The sequence below is a fragment of the Pelodiscus sinensis genome, chromosome 1, assembly GCF_052426305.1.
Source record: "Pelodiscus sinensis isolate ZL-2025 chromosome 1, ASM5242630v1, whole genome shotgun sequence".
Lineage (NCBI taxonomy): Eukaryota > Metazoa > Chordata > Testudines > Trionychidae > Pelodiscus > Pelodiscus sinensis.
This window is the reverse complement of record NC_143052.1, coordinates 87,690,001-87,714,086: the sequence shown is the minus strand read 5'-3', so window position 1 is coordinate 87,714,086 and position 24,086 is coordinate 87,690,001. Positions and strand designations below refer to the sequence as shown.

At 47.3% G+C, this 24,086-nt stretch overlaps 2 protein-coding genes across 4 annotated transcripts in view; both read right to left on the bottom strand.

Moving 5' to 3' along the window:
- Positions 1-921: 921 nt before the first annotated feature.
- On the bottom strand, positions 922-22,039 carry ERP27 (endoplasmic reticulum protein 27). Of its 2 annotated transcripts, XM_006125920.4 has the most exons (7): positions 20,762-22,039; positions 20,341-20,441; positions 17,169-17,306; positions 13,359-13,475; positions 11,033-11,158; positions 2,566-2,763; positions 922-1,185 (listed from the first exon to the last, which is right to left on the bottom strand). In XM_006125920.4, exons 1-7 carry the CDS (start codon positions 21,054-21,056, stop codon positions 1,147-1,149), a joined length of 1,014 nt encoding a protein of 337 aa, XP_006125982.3. In that variant the 5' UTR covers positions 21,057-22,039; the 3' UTR covers positions 922-1,146. The 2 variants fall into 2 exon arrangements, with proteins under 2 accessions (XP_006125982.3, XP_089636732.1); XM_089780606.1 differs by lacking the exon at positions 20,762-22,039 and having other exon boundaries at positions 17,499-20,506.
- A 695-nt stretch (positions 22,040-22,734) lies between these two features.
- ARHGDIB (Rho GDP dissociation inhibitor beta) overlaps positions 22,735-24,086 on the bottom strand; it is a 10,524-nt gene continuing 9,172 nt past the window's right edge. For both annotated transcript variants that reach the window (XM_006125876.5, XM_006125877.5), the window contains exons 5-6: positions 24,016-24,079; positions 22,735-23,485 (exon numbers count right to left, since the gene is read on the bottom strand). In XM_006125876.5, coding sequence (XP_006125938.2) covers positions 23,286-23,485; positions 24,016-24,079 — 264 coding nt within the window. In that variant the 3' untranslated portion in view covers positions 22,735-23,285. The remainder of the gene's footprint in view (positions 23,486-24,015; positions 24,080-24,086) is intronic.

Genomic DNA, 24,086 nt, shown 5'->3' with positions numbered 1-24,086 from the left:
ACCTCCACTGCAGCTCCGCACAGCAGCGCTTATCGACTACTCGTATAGTCGATACAAATTTTATCAACTATACGATTAGCCAGATCATCACATTTTAACATCCTTACCACAGAGCCCATGCCCCCATCCCAGAACCCATACCTCTTCCCACACTCTATCCCCCTGCCTCAGCCTGGAGCCCCCTCGCACACTCCAAACTCTTAGTTAACCAGAATATTTGACTAATCAGCACCCTCCTTTCTCCTAACATAACAGATAACATGCCAGATAACAAAGCTTTTTCTGTATCTAAGTCAAAGGTAGGGCACTCTGAATATAGGTTGAGTAACATGATTTACTTAGTGATCTGACTAGTCAGATACAGCAAGGTTGTTTAAATCCAGACCAAAGAGAAAGCTGAACCTTTTTTAAAAAGAGATATTTAGGTTTATTACTTAAATTAAGATAAATAAACACACAAATTTGGGGAATTCAATTTCTGCTTTATTTAGTAAAACGTAATATTGTAGGTCATGCAGCCTCAGGCAACAAATCAGCTCCGAGACCCAGAGAGAAATATAAGCAGTGCTTTTTTTGTGATGGTACTGTCCGGTACGCAGTACAAGCACCTCCAGACGCAGTACCGGTACCTCCAGTCAGAGCTCAACAACTTTTCCCCTGGAGTACCGGCACTTTTTTTTTTTTTTTTTTAACAAAAAAAAGCACTGGATATAAGGGAATCTCAACAGGGTACCAATTAAGGGGGCTGAGACAGAGTCATCAGGAAAACAGACATGCCCATCTCTGCATAAACTGCAAAGCATGTTTTTGACACTGCAGTTTCATCATATTGCCCCTTGTGCTACCTATGGCAACTGACAGTGGGAGCCCAGAAGGACCAATGCAGTACAGTGCCATGGCTCCTGGAGCATTACGATGAGAGGGGGCTGACCTGGCAAGTGAGAAGTAGACAGAGATACCTAAAAAGGAGAAAGAGCAACTATGTAAATGGAATGGAGAAAGGTTGATCATGGTTGACTTGGCCTCGTATTCTCATTGTCCCAGGGCCTCCAGAGATGTTGGGACACAGTGAATGCTTCTTACACTGAGTGCAGGGGCACTGAGCACAGTTTTCCATGGTGTTCTATCAGGTGACTCAGAGGGGAGTCAGAGCTCCGTCTTCTCCTCTGGGCTGGGATCTTCTTTCTAAAATACAGGAGGGGCAAGCAAGCTGCATTGATACCATCATGGTTTTCATCAAAGAGATAAAGAGTGCATCTGCACAGCCAGGCTTAATTCAAAATAAGCTATGCAAATTGAGTTATGTCAATTGTGTAGTTTATTTGTAAATAGCTTATTTCAAAATTGGAGGCATCTACTGTACACACCACTTATTGCGAAATAGAGCACTCTTCCTCCAACTTCCCTTACCCCTTGTACAATGAGGGTTACAGGAGTCGGAGGAAGAAGTCCTCCAGCTTGACAGTATTTCGACATTATTTCAAAATAACTGCCTGCTGTGTAGATGCGGACTAAGTTATTTCAAAATAATGTTGCTGTGTAGATGTACCCAAAGGGAGAATAATATTTAAATTCTTGCTTCAGCAGCCTGTGTTGCCTAATTACCCCCATCCCATTTTAGTAGCCCACAGTTACTTTCAGGGGGCATCACGTGCCATAGGCTCTGTGGTTCTTAGTGCAGCAAGTTAAGCCATCATAAAAGCAATAGACACTTTAGACTGAACGAAAATGAAGGTTAATCCCCTCCCTTCACAGCAGGGTGGTGATCCAGCTCAGGCAGATTTGACCCAATTTTGAATACTTTTATCTGAAAGGTTTTTGGTGAATTTCCAATCTAAAACCACCCTCTGTCTCCTGGGCCCCCATAAAGCTATATTCAGGGCCCAAACACATTCACTTCTGCTACTGATCCCTGCATCTTGATGCAGCCCTTACTCTCCATCTCACCAAGGACTGCTCTCAGGAAGGGAAATGGCTTCCTTAAATGAGACTAGTCCTGAAGTCATGGAGGGAACATGACACCTTCTTGCTCTTGGGCTATAAGGTAAAAGTTGGGGAAGACAGGGGCTCTCCAAACCCAGTCTGCTGTACAATTCCTGAGACCTGATGCCCAAGAGTGATGGAAGAAATGACAGAGGCGAGAAAGTTTCAGAGAACTCAGACTGTCCTGCTCAGAAACATGTGAGCAGTAATGCTCTCCCACATACAGGCAGTCCCCAGGTTACATGGATCTGACTTACATCGGATCCCTACTTACAAACGGGGTGAGGCAACCCCGCACTAGCTGCTTCCCCCCAGCAGACCAGGGAGACGCGAAGCTATCGCCCCTCCCCAGCAGACCAGGGAGACGCGGAGCGGCTTTTCTCAGCAGACACCTCAGCTTGAGAATAAAGGACTGAGGGAAGAGAGGTGTGGGAGAATAAAACTGAGCTCTGGAGAAATGTTTGGCTAGAGTTTCCCCTACAATATGTACCAGTTCCGACTTACATACAAATTCAACTTAAGAACAAACCTACAGTCCCTATCTTGTACGTAACCCGGGGATTGCCTGTACTAGCCACTCACCATTTGCTTTCGCTCTAAGAAGCCATTGCAGAAGTCCCGTACATGCTCCACTGAGACCTCATCCAGGGGCAGCACATCCTGCTTCTCATCTGGGGTATGGAATATAGCCAGAGCTGGCAGCTGGGACTTCTTCAGGTTGAAGAACGACATCACACGTCCATTGCCCTTCACATTGCTGTCCACCAGGATAAAAAGAATCTGCATCGGAGAGAAAGCAAACTAGAGATCCTGAAGGAGAATGGACACACATGCTCACACAAATGGTACGTCTACACTTGCCCCCTAGTTTGGACTAGGAAGGCAAATGAAGCATACCGAAATTGCTAATGAAGCGCGGGATTTAAATACTCCTCGTGCAATGAGGAGTAAGAGTTAATTCGAGGGAAGGGTTTTGGATCAGACTACTGCGTCTACACGCGGCGAGTTAATTTGGGCTACCGGCATTTTAAAATGGCGCTGGCCGCGAATATGCTAATCAAGCGCAGGATATTTAAATCCCGTGCTTCATTAGAAACTTCGGTATGCTTCATTTGCCTCCCTAGTCTGAACTAGGGGGAAAGTGTAGACATACCCAGAGATACTACTGTAATGAACTGTCTGTAGATGCTAGATCTCTATAGCCACACTCCTGCTTTTCGAGGGTTGAGAGTGCTACTGGAATCCTGCTGGCCTCTCAAAGGCTGTCAGCCTGGCAGAGAATGCAGTTGCCACAGAAACAACAACCATCTTGTCTCTTTATCCAGCCCTGCATGGAGAACAGCACTACAATGTCCAGCCAAACCTGGAGCAGCGTACAGTCTATTCTTTATACCAGATTTATGGAACAGTTGGAGACCACGTTTATTATACATGTAATAAATAGAGCCCTGTAGGTTTGCAGAGAGCCACTTTATATCCACAGGTATCTGCATCTTTGGAGGTGGATGTGGATATCCACTGCCCATTTTTGTGGATTCAGATACAAATGTAGTATCTAAAACCCTGCACATTTGCAGATGTCTGTTTTATATCCATGGGTATCTGCAACCAGGGACGTGCATGTGAATATCCGCAAATCATTTTTGCAGATGCAGATACAAATTTTGTATTTGTGCAGAGCCCTAGTAATAAATCCCCCTTATCCTTGGTGGTTTCATGTTTGCTTTCTATAGACATTTGAGCATTCAAGCTGGACTACTCCTGAAAAGAGCATTTTTTGCTCAAATTGTCACTCAAAAACTAATTCCTAATTGTGGGCCAAACCCTCAGCTAGTGTAAATTAACAAGCTCCATTGAAGTCAATACCAGTCTATATCAGCTATATAGTCAATCATAAACTAAAAATTAATGCTGTGCTGGTTAGTTATAGTATATAACTCATGTATTGTTATGCTTCCATTCCCTGAAGACCTCTCAACCATCAAACCTGCTTATGTATGGCAGAAGTTATCACTATGTACACAAATGGCCAAAATATGTAATGGCTATGTTTTCTTCAGTGCTGCAGCATAACTGACACATTGTAATTATTATTATTTATTATGATCATAAAATGTATTTCTAAGATTGTTTTCTCGCTCTGTGAATCAAAAGAAGCTATTTTGCAATCGCGTGCAGTGTGTTTCCACACACTTATGCAATAACTACAGACATATGTGCTCAAATGATACCAATTTATATTGCACACAAAGAATATGTCTTTTACACTTAACTCCTTACATCTCTATCTCTGTGGAATGACAATGCTGAGTTCTCATTAATGTAACCATACTGGAACCCCTTTCAAAAGCAGCATTTGAATGGAGGAAGCAAAGTAAAATGACAAATTGTTTAAAATGAGGCAGTCTGTTAGATTCACATAGCTTCTTCAGCAGTTCCCTCCAGTATTCTGTCACACAGTAATGTGGTCTGCTTACTGGCCCAGTGAAGTTGTCAATAACCTCAAACTCATATGTTGTTAAATTATCCAATAATTCATCACAGTTCTTTTCAGAAATTACAGAAAGCCAGGCATCAAGCCAAACCTGTTACTATGGCCTCTGACAGATCCAGTGTGAGGCTAGCTCTGAAAATGTCCTTGCATTTTTCAACAAGTGATCCTCGGGGGAAAAATTCTTCAGCATTTTCACAAGGCATCCGTTTAAAAGATCACTCTGTGTCCATAAAAATCTATCTTGGTAGAAGTCCCTAAAAGTTATCTTCACTCTTGTTCAAGTGCTTCTTCAAGACATCCAACTTTGATATTGCTGCTGGGAAAATGAGTTGTTAGAATCATCTAAAACTGAAAGACCATTCTCCTATTAAGCGTTGTGCTGTCAAGTAGCAGCATGCTTCAGTTTTCAAGCATGCTGTTGAACCTCTGGCTATCTTTATGCAGTGTCTCCAGATGAGCTGGATATCTATATTTTGAAGTCTGGTATTAAATGCAGAAGTGCATCAATTACATAGCTGAGGAAGATGGAGATTATTGGTGTATGATACTTCAAGGGTAGACATCTACTCTGCTTTTGCTGGTCTTTGTTCCAAAGAAAGAAAATAGCAAAAGAGGGCAGTCCTTTTCTTCAGTGTTTGACTGAATTTCAGCTACCTGATGGGAACATATTTTATGATTCTGAGGCTATGTCTACACTGCAGAGCTTTTCTGGGATACCAGAGGTATCTCAGAAAAGCTCTGCCGTGTCCAAGAAATGTGTCCGCTTTTTCAGAACAAGTATCAGAGAGGTAGCCATTTTAGTTTGAAACTGCATAAATAATGTGAAGTCCTGTGGCACCTTATAAACGAAGGATATGTCTACACTACAAAGTTAATTCGAACTAACAAACATTAGTTCGAACTAACTTTGATAGGCGCTACACTAGCGCTCCGCTAGTTCGAACTTAATTCGAACTAGCGGAGCGCTTAGTTCGAACTAGGTAAACCTCATTCCACGAGGACTAAGCCTAGTTTGAACTTACTAGTTTGAATTAAGGGCTGTGTATCCCCTTAATTCAAACTAGTGGGAGGCTAGCCCCCCCCAGCTTTCCCTGGTGGCCACTCTGGCCAACACCAGGGAAACTCGTATGCCCCCCTCCTGGACCCCTTAAAGGGGCACAGGCTAGCTACGGTGCCCGTGCCAGGTGCAAGCCTGCCAGCACCCAGCCAGCAGACCCTGCAATTGGCACGGCTCGAGCCAGCCACCTGATGCTCCCCAGCCCTCCCCCTCTTCCTGGGACCAGGCTGGCGGCTCCCAGAAGCTTGCCCGGGACCGCAAGAGGCGGGCACCCGCCTGGTCTAGTGCAGACATTGTGGACCTCGTCCATGACTTCCGCACTAGGCACAGGAAAGCGGCCATCTAGGGCAGGAGAGCTGCCAGCCTGGCCAGCCAGGAGCAGGTTTGCATGAAAATCAAGGTAGTCCACTGAGATCCCCGACCCTGACCCCTGAGCTTAGAATGGCTGTACTGGGTCAGACCAAAGGTCCATGTAGCCCAGTAGCCTGTCTGCCCACAGCAGCCAACCCTAGGGACCCTGGAGGGGATGGACCAAAGACAGCAACCAAGCCATTTTCTCGTGCCATCCCTCTCCAGCCTTCCACAAACTTCGGGCAGGGACACCACTCCTACCCCCTGGCTAATACCACTCCATGGACCCAACCTCCATGAATTGATCTCACTTCTCTTTAAACTCTGTTCTAGTTCCAGCCTTCACAGCCTCCTGCAGCAAGGAGTTCCACAGGTTGACTATTTGCTTTGTGAAGAACAACTTTCTGTTATTAGTTTGAAGCCTGCTACCCATTCCTTTCCTTTGGTGTCCTCTAGTCCTTCTATTATGGGAACTATTGAAGAACTTTTCTGTATGCACCCTCTCCACCCCACTCGTGCTTTTATAGACCTCTATCATATCCCCCCTCAGTCTCCTCTTTTCTAATCTGAAAAGTCCCAGTCTCTTTAGCCTCTCTTCATATGGGACCTGTTCCAAACCCCTCATCATTGTAGTTGCCCTCCCCTCTCCCACCCTCTCTCTTCCCCTCTTCCACCTCCTTTTCCCAGTCTCTCCAAGTTTTGTTCAATAAAGAGAGATTCTATTTTTGAACACAATTGTCCTTTATTTTGTACATCAGGAAGGGGGGCTAGGGAGGGGTAAGTGGAAGGAGGTGAGGGAGGAATGGGGTACGAGCCCCCGATGGGGAGGACTGTGGGCTTCTGAGTGTGGAAGCTCTCCTGCAGCCCCCCAATTGCCCCCTCTCTCCAGATGGCAGCCTGCGGCAAGTGCAGCCGGGCTGATGGCCGAGTGGTGTGATGTGCCCAGTGTGGGTACCCCGGGCACTCCAAGCCAGGACTGGTTTTCAAGTGGGGCACCCCGGAGAACTGTCTGTCCGGGGTGGGGGTCGGGACCCCTTAAGCACAGCCCTCGGCTAGCCTGAGACAGCATCTCCACGCTCTAAGTCCTCCTCTGATGCCCTGCCGGCACTGCTTCCAGCCATCCTTAAGCCCTGTTCAGGGTCCACTTAATGTGGACATGCTAGTTCGAATTAGCAAAACGCTAATTCGAACTAGTTTTTAGTTCTAGACGCGTTAGTTCGAATTAGCTTAGTTCGAATTAACTAATTCGAACTAAGTTAGTTCGAATTAGCGCTGGAGTGTAGGCATACCCATACAGTGTAGCCTGCCTCGGAAACAAAGTACATTGGAGCCTTTGTTGTCATCCAAGAAATTGCACAAGGTTAACCAGCAAGATCTCTTGCCCCAGGTCCATATTCTGATCCATGCACATGCCAGAAGGAATGTTATGACAATAGCTATGCCGTCATTTTTGCACCATACTCCAAGCTTCTCCCTTGAAGTGAGGTTATCCTTTCTTGCTCCCTATCATCTTCTTGAGAACATCTGCATCCAACTAATATTTCTTTATGAATTTCACAAGTGGTTCTCCAGCTGTAAATGGCACATTGTATTCACCTCCCATAGATACAAAACCATTCTCCTCCAAGACACCTGAAAAATCTGGCACTATATGGTGTTTTGGCAGTGCTTCTCCAAACTGACATAGGGTTGACATGTAGTGGCAATAGTAAAATCACTGTTGAAGCTCATATAGTGGATATGTTTTGATCCTCATCTGCTCTCTGTCACCACTCAGACGTGCTTTTCAAAATTTGTGGATAAGTAACACACCTCCTCTCTTTTCTCTGTGACTTACCACTGATTGAACATCTGATTTCCTCTTCCAGCACAATCTTCAGATTCCACTCTAAAACTATATATATATATATATGTACCGTAACAATAACCTGGCAGCTACGTCGTATCAGCTGAAAGCAATTCAAGATGCTGCCTCAGAATGTCTCCATTGGGCTTGGGGTACTTCAGGCCCTCTCTACTGGAGGATCCCAGCCAATCACTAAATGGGTCCCCAGCTGAAGCCTGAATTTCCTCTGAATTGAACAAGAAAGGTCCTTGCATTGGAGATGATACATGCTAGCAGTGATGGATGAGTGGCTTCTTTTCTTCCAGTCAGCGGTGTCCTCTTCATCCTCTGATAGGTCCAGTCAGCACCGGGGTCGTCTTCTCCTCCTTCTCCAGTCAGTCTGGTTAGTAGCAGGGTCTTCTTCCTAGACTGTCTGGGCATCAGCAACGGAATGCAGCCTCTTGTTTCTTCCTTACCTGGTGGGTTCAGTCGGCAGCAGTGGATTATTACAGTTTGAGATTCACTGATTTAAAGTCACCTGAATTCTTTGCTCATTTTCATTTTCTGCCATTTTTTGTTCCACCCCATATGTCTGGAGCAGCTTCCCAGCTGACATAGCCAAAGCTTCTGCACTCCTGAAGCTTTCAGATAGAACAGCCAGTCATGCTCTACTTAAACTTGGTTTGGTCTGTGTTCTGCTGAGGTTGATTTTGTTTCTCTGGTTGTTTTTTCCTCTGTTCCATCTCCTGCCTTAGGGACCTGTTGTGAGTTCAGACACTCCTCCAAGCCACAGTTCCTTCCCTACTCCCTGCTTGCTACTCAGGGCTTGTAATTTACTGCTGGCCTGTAGCAATAGTAAATCACTTACACACACCCTCTTCACCCATGCTGACTCAGCTTCTCTGGCCAGCTGGTCAGAGGCGGAACCAAAGCTCTGCTCATGCTTCTTTCAACCCACCACTCCCTGTTAATCCACTCTGGGAAGAAAGTAGGCAGGCAAGATGCCCTGTTTACTCCTTTATGTCAGACCCCAAGCCCAGGTAGCCCAGTAGGGATGCAATCAATGGTTTTTGCTCCTTCCTAGTCCTTCCTTTGTGGGGGCATGTTGGCCAGGTCACCATCTAGCTCTTTGCCATGAAGCCCTAGTGTACAACTCTGGCACTGCATAAATAAAATAAAATCATAACAACAATAAATAATAGGTCAGATCCTGAAATCTTCCCTTTGTTTTCACTCAGGCAAATGCTCATTGACTCTGATGGGAGTCCTGCCTAATGAGGCTACTAAAAACTGAGTGAGGACATCAGGACTTGGCTCTCTAAACTCTCTGGATCTCAGGACAACATTTGGAAAAATGCCTTGTGAATTCACTTTCCAAGTCAGACTTCACATTAGCTTGGAGCTGGGCATGTCACATGAATAGAAAACTGGCTGCAGGGCCCTACTCAAGGCTAATGATGGTAAACAGCAGTGCTGAAATAGAAGAGATGTCTAAGGGTTTGTTCCAGGGATCGGTGTTATGGCTATGCCATTCGGAGCTGCATATGAAGAAACATCATATAATTGAGGAAAGAGGTAACAGCTCTCTCCTGGTGGCTGTGCTCTTGGTAGCCCCAATTCTTTTCAGCTTTCAGACCCTCCCACAGAAAACCCTTCCAAAGGGTTTCAGCTCAACCTCTTCCTCAGTGTTGGTTTCTTCCCCCAACTTGTCTGCCATGCCCAAGACTCCCTACTGCTGTCAGGTCTGCCTCCTAACCAGTTCCATATCATGCACTCCTATCCAGCCCAACTGCAGGCTAAGAACCAACCTCAGGAAGGTAGGTTGTTTGGGGAGTGCTTTTCTGCCACCAGGAGGGTAGCTGGCCATGGGGAGAGAGGAGAAATCTGTCTATGGCATCCTCCACCATGAGAAATCTGTTCAGCGCTCTCAGGGGATCCACCTGCAAATCCCTTCAAATAGCAAATTCACAGGTCTTTATTACCTGGCAACAGGCAAGAGTGATATGAGCTGAAAAAACAATGTGGCATAACTGCTATTTGGCCATTTTGACAAGACTTTTCAGCAACCAAAAGCTGCATACCCAGAGCTCACTTGTTACTCCACTGGAATGTGGCCATTGCTGGGATGAAAGGCAGCAGCTGTTTTTCATTCCCACAACAAAACATGCCAGCAAGAGGCGCATAATATGCAGCTGGAACCACAGGGCAGATGTTAGAGAGGCAAGGTGTATTGGGCACCTTCCCTAGAAGATCATGGACTGGAGAAGGGTGAGCAGATCGGTTCCCTTTCTCTTGGACTGTCACCTACTGCCACTTGCTTCTTCCACTACTTCTCTTCTCCGCTCACCTGGCCTCATTCCACTCTGGGCATCTGTGATGGGGCGGTCCAGCCCCGCACTGGCCAAGGGGGGAGCCAGCTGGCCTGCTGGGCTGTGCTGGTCCCGCCCCTGCAGCAGCGCTGGGCATGCTCCAACTGCAGGCCAGGTATAAAGGCCAGGGAAACAGCTCAGTTAGGGCTGGCCTCCGGGGAGGGAGGAGCTCCTGCCCAGCCTTCAGAGCCACAGCTGGACCTGCCGCCGGAGCAAGAGCTGCCGGGACTGCCACCATTGCCGCTACCATTCCTGGGCCAAGCACGACTGCAACACCAACCCTGGGGGGCAGCCCGCCCTGCTGTGGTGGACAACCCCGTCGCTGCTGCCCCAGATGCTGGACCTGCCACCAGCCCAGCGTCTACAGGTGGGGTCTCCATCGACCACGGGGCTGGGGTAGGAAGCAACCTAGGGCAAGGGGCAGGAAACACCCTGGTGGGCTTGGTGTGTTTTGGGGTGAACTCCCTGCTGAGACAGTGGTGGGAACCACCCACCACTAATAGGGCCCTGGGTTGGGGACCAGTGGAGAAGGAGGGCCTGGATCCCCCTACCCCATCCACCCAGAGCATGGACTAGGCACCAGGGCCTGCTTTGACCTTGGACTAGGCCTCCGGGCCTGGAAGTGTACGGTCCGACCCCAGGGCCGAGCAGTACGGGGTGGGGGCACCCTGCGACAGCATCACTGTTCCCTGTAACCTGGGCACTTGTGCAGCTGCTCAGGAGTAATTCAAATGCCACTTAGTTGATTGGTAGGGTACCCACAGCTAGGTGTTTTGTTTGTCTGGGTGCACATAAATTATTTCACACATGGATTGAAAAATCTGCACATGGAGGGGAAGGTTAGAGGGAACATTGCTGGACACATAGGGTGACTTCTTCCTGGGGAAAGTCACTGTTCTTCCCTCTTAAATAATCCTCTTTTGTGGCCTCGCCTCTCCTCCTTTGGAACTCACCTGTCCTCGGAAGAGTTCCGCTGCTTCCCGGTATCTGTGCATTCGCTCTGTATGCTCCTGGGAGCTCTTGTCGGTGAAGAGGAGGAGGTGAATCTGGACCGGACTGCTGAACAGACCTATTGCAGTCTGACAAAGACAAATGTGCCACCAGCAGGCACAGAGACACCACGATTAGGAATAGTAAATTGCTGCATGATTGGAGTCCCAAATCTCAACGGCACAGCTGAACTCGCTCTACAAATCACAGCCCTGCCAGGTTCTCAGTTCAAAGTCAAAGGCTGGAGGAGCTGAAGTTTGGTCCCTGGAGGCTCCCAAAGTCATAGCTTGGGGGACCCCCAAGCCAGGGATCTGGGGACCCTGGGGCTGAGGCTTGTGGGAAAGAGGAGATGTTCAGGGAGAGGGCAGAGAGACAGTCTGGGGACAGCAAGCTGAAGTCCAGAGGGGCAAGATCAGGAATTGGAAAGCCAGCCCAATAGGCTAGCTCTTGGGGTGCCCAAGTAACTGGGATCATAGGGAAGGAGGGGTTGCAAGGGACTGAAGTTTGGAAGGGCTAGGAGTCAGGGACTTGGGGAGTTCATGGAGTTAACCAGGAAGGCTTCTCTGGTACTTGTTTCCTTGTTTTAAAATTAGCTTTCAGTGTTGGGGATATGCCCTAAAATAGAAACTCTCTTGGCTCACCACTGTGTGAGCAGGACAGCTGAGAGTGCAGAGAGTTAATTCTCTATCCGCAGTTCTTCAGGAAGAAATGGTTTGAACACCCTCCCCCCAAAGGAAGGGAGCAAGTAGGCAGCACACACTGGGCCTCTGTGAAGACACCCTGGGTTGGCACTGCCAATAGTATTTTTGCACAGTCTCCAGTTTGTGGGCAAATTGTCATCTGACTTTTCCTCCCATCCATTTCCTGAAGTGCCATAGCCGCTCCCTCAAACCAAACAGAAGTTTGGCGAGCCTGTCTCTGACCTGCAGCCTCCCCATGTGCCACTCCAGACCGCAGAGGCAGCCTGTGTAAATGCTCTGCCAGTACTTCTGTGAAGAGGAGGAAAGAGTGAGCTAATTAATACGGAGAGGGTCAGGGAGTGCATTTCTGTTACACCTGGGAGCACCAGGTCTCAGGTAGTGTGGGAGGGCCTACATACCAGGAGCTTCGCCTTCTTAGCCTAATTTCCAGCGGTCTTTTGTCCACCCCATAACACCTGTGCATGATGCAGCCTGGAGGGTGCGAAAAGTGAGGGCTGAAATGGTGGGGGCTGCAGGTCAAGAGTGAGAGGTTTTGGAAGTCCCTGAGGGAAGAGACAGGACTGGGAAAGCAGGAGGTGATGTGGCACTGAAGAGGGCAGGTGTCTGCTGACATTGTGAGGGCCCAAAGAATGGAAGGTAGGCAATTCTGCAGGGCTCGCTTTGATCCAGGTGGCCTCATATTATTTGGGCCTAGAATATACTTAAAATAAATTAGTTTTCTGATATATTTGAGAGCCTAGAATAAATAGTTAACTACAAGAAGGCAGAGCTGGGTGAGTCCCAGGACTGGGCTGGCAGAAGGCCCACCAGGGCACAAATATGATGCACCACTGAGCTGTGCCGTGGCCTAAGGAAGGAAACATGGGCACTCCAAGTCAGATTTGAGATGGATGGGCTAAGTAGTTTGAGGGGTGGGAGGCAGGAAGAAGGGCGAGGGATTGAATCAAAGGAATAATGCTGCAGGTCCAGACTGAAGTACATCTGCCGAGCTGTAAGACGGAGGGCAGGACTCAAATAATACATAATTAGCCAGTAGAACTCACTGCCACAGGATACCTTTGAAGCCAGTAGCTTAGGACATTTATATGGAAAATGAGAACATCCACAGCTAAGTTAGATTGTATGTGGACATTTGATAAGGGATAGAATCATGTGTCAGAGCTTAAGCCATCTACTAATTGATCAGAGATAGGAAAAAAATTCCCAGTGGAAAATCATCTACCAGGTTTCTTGAGCCGTCTCTGAAGCAGCTGCTATTGTCCACTTTCGGTGATAATATAGTGGTGAAGGGGGACTACAGGTCTGATTCAGTATGGTGATCCCTTTGCTCCAATGACCAGAGGGGGTCATTGCCTGTCAGGAATGAGAGGTAATGGTAGAACTGTGCACATGGCTCCTTGCTGCACTGTACTCTGCCCAACAACAGTTAGGGTACGTCTACACTAGTCCGAACTAGGGATGCAGTGTAGACGTACCCTTACTGACCCTATCATCCTCCAAAGTCTGAATAACTGAAAAACCAGCAAACCAGACAAAGCATAAGGGAAGGCTAGGTAGGGCCGGGGGTATTATGAGATTTCCTAGTTACCACAGGGTTGTACTCTGTCACCAGTCGCAGCTCATTGATCTTAATGAAACGGCTCATCTTGGTAACATCGATTTCTTTGCCATCAGTGATTTCCAGATCTTGACGTTTGTTATCCACCTACAGTGATGCAAAGAAGCCAAAAATCACGGCTGTTCTCCATTCAGTACCCCTTCCCTGCCCATGGGCAGGCACACACAAATACTCCAGTGTACCTAGACACTTGCGGATGCCTTCACACACACAACTTTCACCACTTGAAACTCTCTTTGGAATCATGGGCCTACCAATCTGCCTTTGTGCTGCTCTTACCATCTTGCTCTTTCTCCCAGTCTTTTGCTCAAGCTCCCCAGAACAGGACAAAGTCATGGAACAGTAGGAAACACTAAGGTGCCTGACAACCCTGTTTTGTCAACTCATACTCCACCGGAGCCAGGGGGATTAGCTAACAATCTCTCTGGAGGTTCTGGGGAGACATTAAATAAATCCAACTCCCTTCATTGCTTTCAACTTCTCCTTTAAAAAAGATCATCTGCTTAATTCATTATTACTAAAAGTAATAAACACAGGCACAGGCCTGTGTGCATTTCCTGGAAACATTGTGCAAACAGGAAATCTCTCCAATAAAGAGAGGAATTTTTCCAATACAGCTGAGAGAAAATCAGACCTTGCAAAGACCGTTTATAGCAAGGGAACAATCCCTCCCCTCCCTATTTCCCTCCCTTTCATCACTATCTGGAAGCGGTTTTATTGAGAGTTTCTTTAGCTGTCTTCCCAGCAAACAGGGAGAAAAGGAAAACATCAAACCACTGACCCCCAAAGTATAACAGCTACACGTGCATTTACATTCCAGATTAAATCAATAAATTGGACTGTGGAGCGATTGAATAGTAGAGTATAGCTGATTCCTTTGGAATTTAATTGCTTTTTCCAAACATGCTATGCTAGGCTCATGCAACTGGTATCCACATCCATGTCTCATATTTTATTAAAGATGTCGGCTCACCTCACCCTCTTAATGCGTATGTTAGTTTTTCGGTGTGCAGGCATGTAACCCTTTTTTCCATGCCCTGGTCACTGTCACTGTGTCTTTGGGTATGTCTGATTCTACATCGCTTTTAGTGACAAGGCCTGTCGCTAAATGTCAGCATGTGAGAACAATGTTTGTTGGCACTTTTGTCAAGAAAATACTTCCACTCTCACCAGGGGGGTTCACTTTGCTCACAGGAGAGTACTCCTGCAGGCAAAGCAGCGTTCACACTTTCACTTGACATGTCAAAACTTTGTCCTTTATGAGGATAGGCTTTTTTAAGCCCCCGTGAATGACAAACGTTTTGTTGATCAAGTGCAAGTGGAGACATAGCCTATGACCCAGTGTGTTGCTATGCTCCCGTAAGCTCCTGAAATCAAAGGGCATGATACTTCTTTCTATTACACCAATGTAAATCAAGGATAAGGGCACTGAAGTCAGTGGAGTCTCATTAGTGCAATGCAAATAAAATGCAAACAGACCCTTGGGGCTAATCCAAAGTCTATCAAAGCGAAGGCAAAGGCTCCCATTTACTTCAGAGAGTTTTGGGTTGCAACCTATTGATTCTCATTTTTGAGAAATCATATTCAGATATACTCTTGGATTATGCAAAGGCTGCATCGCTACAAAAAAAGTCTGTATTTAATGGTTTATCTCAGACCCAAATGGCTCTGTCACGCCCCGCCTACATAAGATATAATTACCTCAATTAATTATGTCCTTTTTCCATTGAGCAAGCCAGGCCCTCAGCTGGCACCGATCAACATAGCTCTATTGGCTTCAACAGAGCAACACCAATTTATACCAGCTGAGGCGCTGGCCCAGGAGTATAGTCACTGTGGTTTAAGTTTTGTACCCTTTATGGTGTTTCCGTGCTATGAAAAATAAAGGAACATTGTTTTATGGTCTTTGATTAATGACTGTCTTTTTGGATTGTCTGCCTGTCTTTCCAGCCCTCAGATGAATATTTTATTCCAAGTTACTGTTCCAGTTGCTTTTAAAAAAATCAGATTCCACTCCTACACACTTATTCTGAAAAAAAAATCTAATTAATTTAAGCTTATTTTTGTGAGGAGAAATCTTACAAGCAAATTGCTGGTCAAAATTAATTCTGGTTTGAGTGTTCAATCTGCTTTTTTTCTTCATTAAATTATGTTTCACTTGCAAAAGTGGAAGAAGCATGAATTGGGAAGATTTTATTTAATGTGAATTGTTTCAAATGTCATGCAATTTCCTCTATCAAACAGCTTCCCATCTTAATTATCCTTGATTTCCCCACTCATTGCTAAAACAAAAGAACTTTAAATGTCATTGGAAGAAAATGATTATGAGTATCAACCCATAGTAGAGATAAGTGTTATTTCAATTTGTAGCACTTGCTGACAGTAAATCCAGTGTAAACAGATCTTGCATGATACTAACTCATTCTCTTTTGCACAGAAGGGAGAGAGATCTAGCTACATTGTATGACTAGAGTATTAATAAAGCACCTGAACTAAGCTCAGGATATGATTAAAGCAGGCAGAGAACACAAAGGGGACTTTACGGCATCTTTGCACCTCTTTAATTCTGAGGCCAGCAGGGGACTGGAATAGTCCCTGGGGCATCTCTAATTTTATATGCTGAAAAACCTGTCTATGGGCTATTATGGCAGCCCAGAATCGCCAGAGCAAACTGTGCTCTGACCCACTCTCCTGCCTGATCCAAATATACTTTGCTCTTCCCCCAGCCACTTGGCTGTCTTGTGCCTACATCAAGGACTTCAAGGGCATGAGGGAAACTCCCACATGCCATGGGTATACCTGAATAAGAAAAACTGCCCACTGTTGTAGGCCCCTGTATACCTGCAGAGCGGATGTACATGGACATCAGGGAACCCTGCAATCAATGCCTTTCTAACGATGCCTCAGATCAGGACATGCTTTACCAGAGAGCCTCAGGGCACTAAACAACGTGTACACAATAACATTGTCTGTCTTAGATATTTATCGGGCACCAAGACAACATCTAGACTCAACACCAATAAACATGTACATTCAAAACACTGTACAAACAATTCCCAATGTATCAAGCCTCCCTGCCCTTGTGTACGCCAACCTTTTCTCATTTTTCCACCACCATGAACACCAGGTGAGCTCCTCCAGTGATAGAAACAGTGGGAGCTCTAGGGAACAGAAGTCACCTGTGGCTGACACTGTTGCACTGTTACTTCCATGGCTTCTTCTACACTTGTTCTGGCCAGGGCAGACAATACAATAGTAAAAATGCCGGTGCCTTATTTTACTGGATCTTCTGCCATTGAAGGAACTGCACTGGGATTAGTAATGGTGGGAAATGGGCAAGTGTAGACACAGTCCCTTGCCCCTAGCTAGATAACTCTTATCTGCATTTTATAGATAGGGAAACAGCAGCACAGAGAGACATGTGATTTGCCCAATACCACACAGTGAAGGAGCTGTGAATCAAACCCAAATTCCTGGATGTGTCTACAAACTGTTCCTGAATGAAAGTGTCTCAACACTAGTCAATCAGCTTTGAAGATTTTTCCACAGGGTTTTAGTTCACCCCTTGAACAGTTACAGGATCCTACACAAAATGCAGAAATGAATGGGAGCCTCAGTCCCTCTCCTTCTCCATGGTAGCAGAAACTGTTGTCTATACCACCCTGAATGTGTTCTCTGATACCCAGGCAGGGATGAAGGGGGGACAATTTGGGATCTCACCACTGCAAAACTACTATCAGTGCCCTGAACAATACGGGCAGAAGCATGAGGCAGACGTACCAGGCGAAAGATGGAGATGGTATTGCTTGTGATGTTATAATGAGACAGCACCTCGGGGTTGGTGCTGAGTCCAAACTGCACCTCCTGGATATTTTCTGCCACAACGTGGAAGTTTGAAACTTCTGGTCTCTCTAATTCCTGAAGGAGTGGAAGAAACAGTTGAAAAGAAGAAGGAAGACAGACATGGAGGAAAGGAGAGATGGACAAGAAGAGAGAGAAAGGGCATGATAAAACAAGAGAGAAGGAGAGAATACATAAGAGGGAGTCGAAAGGGAAGGAGGAGACGTAAAGAAAGAGAAAATAATATTAGAAGCAGCTTAAGTTACTCACCCAGGGACTTCTCCCTCTTGACATTGGCCAGATAGCTGCTTTGGCAGCAGCTGAGATTTGGAGGGGCTAACAGTGACATCTGGTGGCCGTTTAGCCTAGAACTGGTGCAAGCACTTTGCCATTCAAACCTCCAAGACAAGGGAGGCTTCATTTCTATGCACTGCTCGAGCCTCCCCACCACAGCATATGTTCCCCATGCACCTCCCCACACCCCACTCACATCTTGCACAGTTATTTCAGTCTGGGTGCACATCACTGTGGGGAGGGAGAAAGCTGGGGGTTAAGAAGTGACTGAGTGTCAGGGAGAGGGAATTGGGGAGGAGCCAGGGAAGCTGTGCTGAATACCAGGTACAGTACAGGAAAAATGAGCTGTGGGGTTCTGGGAGACTGTTGGGCATCAGAGAAGGAACTGAAGGATGGAGGGCTTGAAAGTGTGTATCTGAATCTACAACCTGACTGCGGAATGGGCACTGAGAGAAAGTTGAGGGGCTGGCTCCTTTAGCACCATCCATTTCCTCCTCCATAGTAATGAGTGCCGTCACTCTCCTTCATTTATTCTCTGTTCCCCCATATACACCATTCATTGTACAGAAGTGTGAGTGTGGGTGTATGAGTGTAAAAACAGGTTCTGCAATCTAATCCCCTTTGCTCCATACTCTTCCTCTCCATCAGTTTCTTCGGGTAGGTCTACACTAGCTCGGTAGTTCGAGCTAGGTAGGCAAATGAGGGCAACCGAAGTTGCAAATGAAGCCCGGGATTTAAATATCTCAGGCTTCATTTGCATCTTCCTGGGCGCCGCCATTTTTAAATCCCCCTTAGTCCAAACTCTGTGCAATATTTGGTGTTTTTCCTCAAAACCCCCAGTGTCTGCAGTCCTGTGATCATGTGAGATCTCAGCTCCCTTTAAAAAAATATGTCTAGTTCTCATGGTTGCAGAGAACAACTTGAAATGTGAACCCTAAAAGCTCAAAGACTATAGGGTGGATAAAAAGAACTTGAATGTACTTTTAGCCCTGTGATTTTTAAGATGATCTCATGATTTTTTGAGGCTTGACTATGATTTTTGAATTTTTGGGGATGGCAGCACTTAATATCTTTATGTTTCCCCCTAACAGGAATATTTCATACACTTCCACTAAATAGTATCCAATAAGTATGGGTTAACTACTCTGAAGATGCCTGGAAATAGGCAACTTTAGAGGCATTTTGGATTCTTCTTTTCTTCTTCTCATAGCTGAGCATGAGGGATAGTCTGTCTAGCTATTTCCATTCCAATCCTCTTCCATTCTTCTTTCACTGTTATAGAATCATATTTATATGTAAGGCTGGAAAGGGCTTCGAGAAATCATCAAGTCCAGCCCCTTTCATTGTGGCAGGACCAAGTAAATCTAGACCAGAGTTTCCCAAATGGTGTTCCGCGGAACCCCTGGGTTCTGTGAAGTGAAAATAGGGGTCAGAGAAAAAATTCCATTACAGCCTGAATTATTGTAATGGAATGGAATTTTCATTCATTTATGAATTTTATTGAAAACAATTTTCATTTGTGTTTGCCACGGTAAGTGTCCCTGGGTAATCCCAGCTTATCCAGAGAATGGGGACGATGATGTCACTACTCAGCGCTGCGCGCACAGTCAGTCAGAGGTTCCGCGCAGTCATTCAGGGGTTCCGCAAAATTCTTTCTAGTTCAAAAGGGTTCCGTGGCCAAATAAAACTGGGAAACACTGATCTAGACCATCTCTTACAGGTGTTTGTCCAGCCTGTTTTAAATACTCCAGTGATGAGGACTCTATGACCTTCCTTGGAAGCCTATTCTAGCACTTAACTATACTTACAGGTAAAAATGTTTCCTAATATCTAACCTAAGCCTTCCCTGCTGCAGATTAAGTCTGTTACTTCATCTCCTACCAACCATGGGCATGGAGAACAATAAACCAGCATCCTCTTTATACCAGCTCTTAACATATCAGAGGACTTTTATCAGGTCACCTCTGTCTTTCTCTCTCAAAACTAAACATGCACAGTTTTTTTTCAACCTTTCCTCACAGGTCAGATTTTCTAAACCTTTTTTTTTTGGGGGGGGGGTGCTCTCCTTTGGGCTCTTTCCAATTTTTTCACATGCTTCTTAATTGTGGTGCCCAGAATTGGACACAGCATTCCCACTGGAGCTTTACCAGTGCCAAGTAGAACAGGACAATTACATCCTGTGCTTTACCTGCACAGCTCCTGTTAATTCACTCCCGATTACATTAGCCTTTTTGGCAGCCGCATCACACTGTCAACTCATATTCCCTAGCCCCCAGCTCCTTCTCAGCAGTACCACTACCAACACAGTTATTCCCCATTTTGTAGTTGGCAGGATCAGACCCTAGTCCAAAGAACTTGATTTTTCCTTCTTAACTGAAGTACTTTGCTCTTATCTTTATTGGATTTCATCAGTACAGTAAGGGTCCTGCAGATTTTAATCCCCCTGCCTTCCATTATGTAGTGGTCCCTTCTTAAATTCTATGACATATGATTCCCTCCATTCTTCCCTCTTTGCCACCTCAGTATTTCCCACCTTCCATTTCCTGCTCCTATAAGCTCCCCCCACTCTGCCCCCCTCGCCCCCCCATTAACCCATTGCCACTATGGAGTTCACAGGATGTTTACTCCTTCTTTCTGATCACTCTGCTTCTTTGTTATATGCCTGTCCCTTCTGCCCAGGTCTGTCTTTTCTATTTGAGTTGGAACTGGCTTTACTCTGTGTTTGTATAGCACCCTGCACAACAGGGCCCTAGTCCCAGGGGAATGCAAGCAATCAATAGTAACATAACCAGGGAGCTGAGAGATTATCTGAACAGACCTGGAAGAATCCAATGACGGCCACCTCAGCAGCACTGATGAAAGCTGATGTGGCTGCAGTATCTTTCAAAAGCACAGGTTTCTTTGCGCCTCCAGTGACTTCTGGAGAGAGCATGAGGAGGAAATGTCAGAATCTTATCAGGCATGGAGAGCAGCTCAGTGCTACCCCCATTCCCCTCCACCCCTACCACACACACGCACCCCACCTTCCTTCCTCTGTGCATGACAGATCTCTTGCCCTCTGAGTGCAGTGCCTCCTCCATGCATTCAGACTGACAGACCTCTTTGAGGGGACTCACAGCTCACACCCCTTCATCCACTGTGCATGCTGACCCCAGTGGCTCTCTTACCCTCAAAGAGCCTTCGATTTCTCTCACATGCCCCATTTGTCCACTGGCCTGACCACAGGGTTACTTTCTTACCAGGAGGCGTGGGGGTCTCCTCAGCACATCCTGAAGGGCAGTCCCAAATGAGGAGGGGGAAAAAGACACACCACAAGGCAGAGGTGTCCATTACCCTGATGTTTCTTCTCCTTACCGTGGACTCTGTTTTGGACTCTGCCTGGAAAGGTGACACGTCAGTGGTTTCTTGGTCAGGCGTGGCTCTCCCAACAGGGTGGGAAACTGAGCACCTGGCACTGGTGAAACCTTCAACTTTGGAAATAAAAGTCTGGCAGAAAGACAGGGTCCAGGTGCCTCTCTGCTCTGCACAGGCCATGGGGCTAATACAGAACAATTTGTCTCCAACACCTCTGCACTGAGAGATCACTTGGAGAGAGCAAGAGTGACCCCTGCTTCTCCTGGGGAGACATCCCCATGCTTCATGCTCTGGAAAGGCACAGGCTGGCGAGGGTACCCCATGCTGGCCCTAGGGAGCAGCCCCAGTCACCCCTTTCTTCTCAGCTCTGGGCACTCCTCCCCAGTTTTTTTCATTCCATCCTATATGAGACTGCCCCCTGCTTGTGCCAGGGAAGCGATTTCCCTTCTCTGTGCACTAAGTACCCCCTGCAGGATGGCCAGTCAATCTGACCCCAGCATGACTCCTGGGGCAGCTGGCCCCTGTTATGGAAAATGAGGAGCAGATGCCTATAAATGCCAGGAAGGCCACATTAAAATTAAGTAGACACATAACATAGGAACACACAACTGTTAGAGTGGATCAGACCAGTGGGCAGGGCCGGATTAAGGCATGGGCTAGCCGGGCAGTTGCCTGGGGCACCAACCTATGGGGAGCGCCTGATGGCAGCTGTAAGGGGCGCACAGCGCACCTTACAGCTGCCATCAGGCGCCATGCGCCCGGCTCCCGGATCACGGGCTGCAGCAGCTCCCAGCGGCCACCCGGGGCAGGGGCCGCGTTAACCCCCACAGCGCCAGCCAGCAGCGCCCTTCCCCCCACGGCTGTGGGGCCCTGCACGGCCAGGCTCAGTCCGCCCTGGGTGGCCCCAGGCTGCACACCAGCGGCGGTAGCCGAGCTGGGCCGAGCCGGGCACGTGCGTCCTGCTGCCGCCTCCAGCTCCGTGTGCCCTCCCCCACACACCGGCGCGGGGGCAGGGCCGCACATGCACCCTCCCCCAACCCAGGGCACAATTAACCTGTCTGCCCTGGGTGCCGGAATGGCTCGGTCCGGCCCTGCCAGTGGGCCACCTGCTCTGGTATCTTCTCTAATCGTGGCCCATACAAGAGGCTTTGAAGGAAGCTAAATTTGGGTATGTCTACACTACCCCGCTAGTTCGAACTAGCGGGGTAATGTATGCATACCGCACTTGCTAATGAAGCCCGGGATTTGAATTTCCCGGGCTTCATTAGCATAAGCGGGGAGCCGCCATTTTTAAATCCCCGCTGCTTCGAACCCCGTGTAGCGCGGCTACACGGGGCTCGAACTAGGTAGTTCGGACTAGGGTCCTATTCCGAACTACCGGTACTCCTCGTGAAACGAGGTGTACCGGTAGTTCGGAATAGGCACCCTAGTCCGAACTACCTAGTTCGAGCCCCGTGTAGCCGCGCTACACGGGGTTCGAAGCAGCGGGGATTTAAAAATGGCGGCTCCCCGCTTATGCTAATGAAGCCCGGGAAATTCAAATCCCGGGCTTCATTAGCAAGTGCGGTATGCATACATTACCCCGCTAGTTCGAACTAGCGGGGTAGTGTAGACATACCCTTAGGGATCTATGAAATAGTTTTCCCACAGGAAAACTTCACCTTAAACACCATCAGGGCTAGGCTGGTTTACATACTGAATCATGAGGGTTATATCCCTTATGAGACACTCGGGATTTTTTCAGACCTTTCTCTATCCCTGAGTGCTATTTAGCCACACAATATTACAATGCTCGGCATGTGTGAAAGGCAGAGTGAGTGGATGAGCCCCACAAAAGAATGAGAGCCTCACTCAGCAGTGAAGACAGAAACTGACTTTATTCTTGGGACAGTGGTGGCTTTACAAGTCATGATGGCTAATTGAGTCTCCCTTATTGGTTTTGCCTTTAGAGGCAGGCTACATGATTTGGGCACCAGACCAGGATAAGAGGACCATAATGGGATCAGCCATTTAGCATGAGCACATGGCAGAAATAACTGTGGAGGATCATTCTGGAGAGAGGGGGAATTTGCCCTGCCATAAAAGATGTAAAGCTGGCAAGATGATTGTGTTCTCTCAAAAAGGCACTTCATAGATCTGATTTGGAGTACAAGAGGAACAAGCAGATAGAGGGATTCATCCCAATTTAACCCATGTCACAACAACTCTGGGTGTGTTATTTTCAGTGTAGCAGTAGGGAAACACAGAGGTTGTCCATGGGTCTGTACAAAGACCTGCTTTTAACAGAATCTCCTGTGGCAGGAACAAGGCTTAAGAGGGTTCTGGAACTCCCTTAGTGGCAGCAGAGGGCAGCAGGATGCGTGGGTCCTGGGTGTGGCACTCCTGGTGACTAGTGCGGACAGAGTGAGCTCATTCTGTCCATTCCTTCTTAATGGACAGATTCCACTCCCAGGTGAGATGGTCGTGCTTGTCGTCATCAGTGAAGAAGGACTTGTTGTGATAGGTGCCCCGAGCCAGCATGCCTTTGGGTGCTTCCTCAATAGGCGTCAGGAATTCGTACTCCTCCGGCCGCGGCCCATAGCTGCCCACCATGAACGTCGCTTTATCCACTAGGAGGAAACAACCCACCAGGGAAGAGCCCATCAGGAGGGAGGCAAACAAGAAGAGGAAAAGCTGGGTGCATGAATTCGGATCACACGGGAACTGAGGCAGGCTGTTGGGGAGAGGGCAGAGGCAGGGAGCAGACACAGTGCGAGATTTGATGCAAAGGTCTATATATAGAATCTATGTGTGGAATGAGTCTCTCCCATGGGACAGCCTGCATACGAAAGGAAGAAAACTCTGTATAGGGTTGGTTGCTCTGTGGGGTAGCACAGAATAGGCTGTTTCTGCTGGTGTCTGTAGAAAGCTCTATGCAGAATGGGGAATTCTGAGGGGGGACAGGCTCTGCATATAATGGAAACCTGTGTGATGAGCGATAGCACATAACTGTGTCTGTGGAAGGCACGGTGTAGAATGAGAGCCTTTGAACGGGGCTTTTTGAGCTGGGGGGAGCTCTGTCTGGGACAGAAGAATCTCTGTGTAAGGCTGGGAGTGCACATGGGGGGTGGTGTGTTTGGGGGAGGTTTGTCTTACTCACCCTTCACCCCTGTCCGGTAGGTGTGCTGCACATATTTCAATCCAGACACAATGTCACGATTTACCTGCAAG

Excerpts from the sequence above, each read along its gene's own strand:
- ERP27 (XM_006125920.4), bottom strand. The coding sequence starts at position 21,056 with ATGGCCTGTGCAGAGCAGAGAGGCACCTGGACCCTGTCTTTCTGCCAG. Across the intron at positions 2,764-11,032 it reads CGGAACTCTTCCGAGGACAG|ATTCTTTTTATCCTGGTGGA; the intron begins GTGAGTTCCAAA and ends TCTCCGATGCAG. Across the intron at positions 1,186-2,565 it reads TCTTAGAGCGAAAGCAAATG|AAAGAAGATCCCAGCCCAGA; the intron begins GTGAGTGGCTAG and ends CCTGTATTTTAG.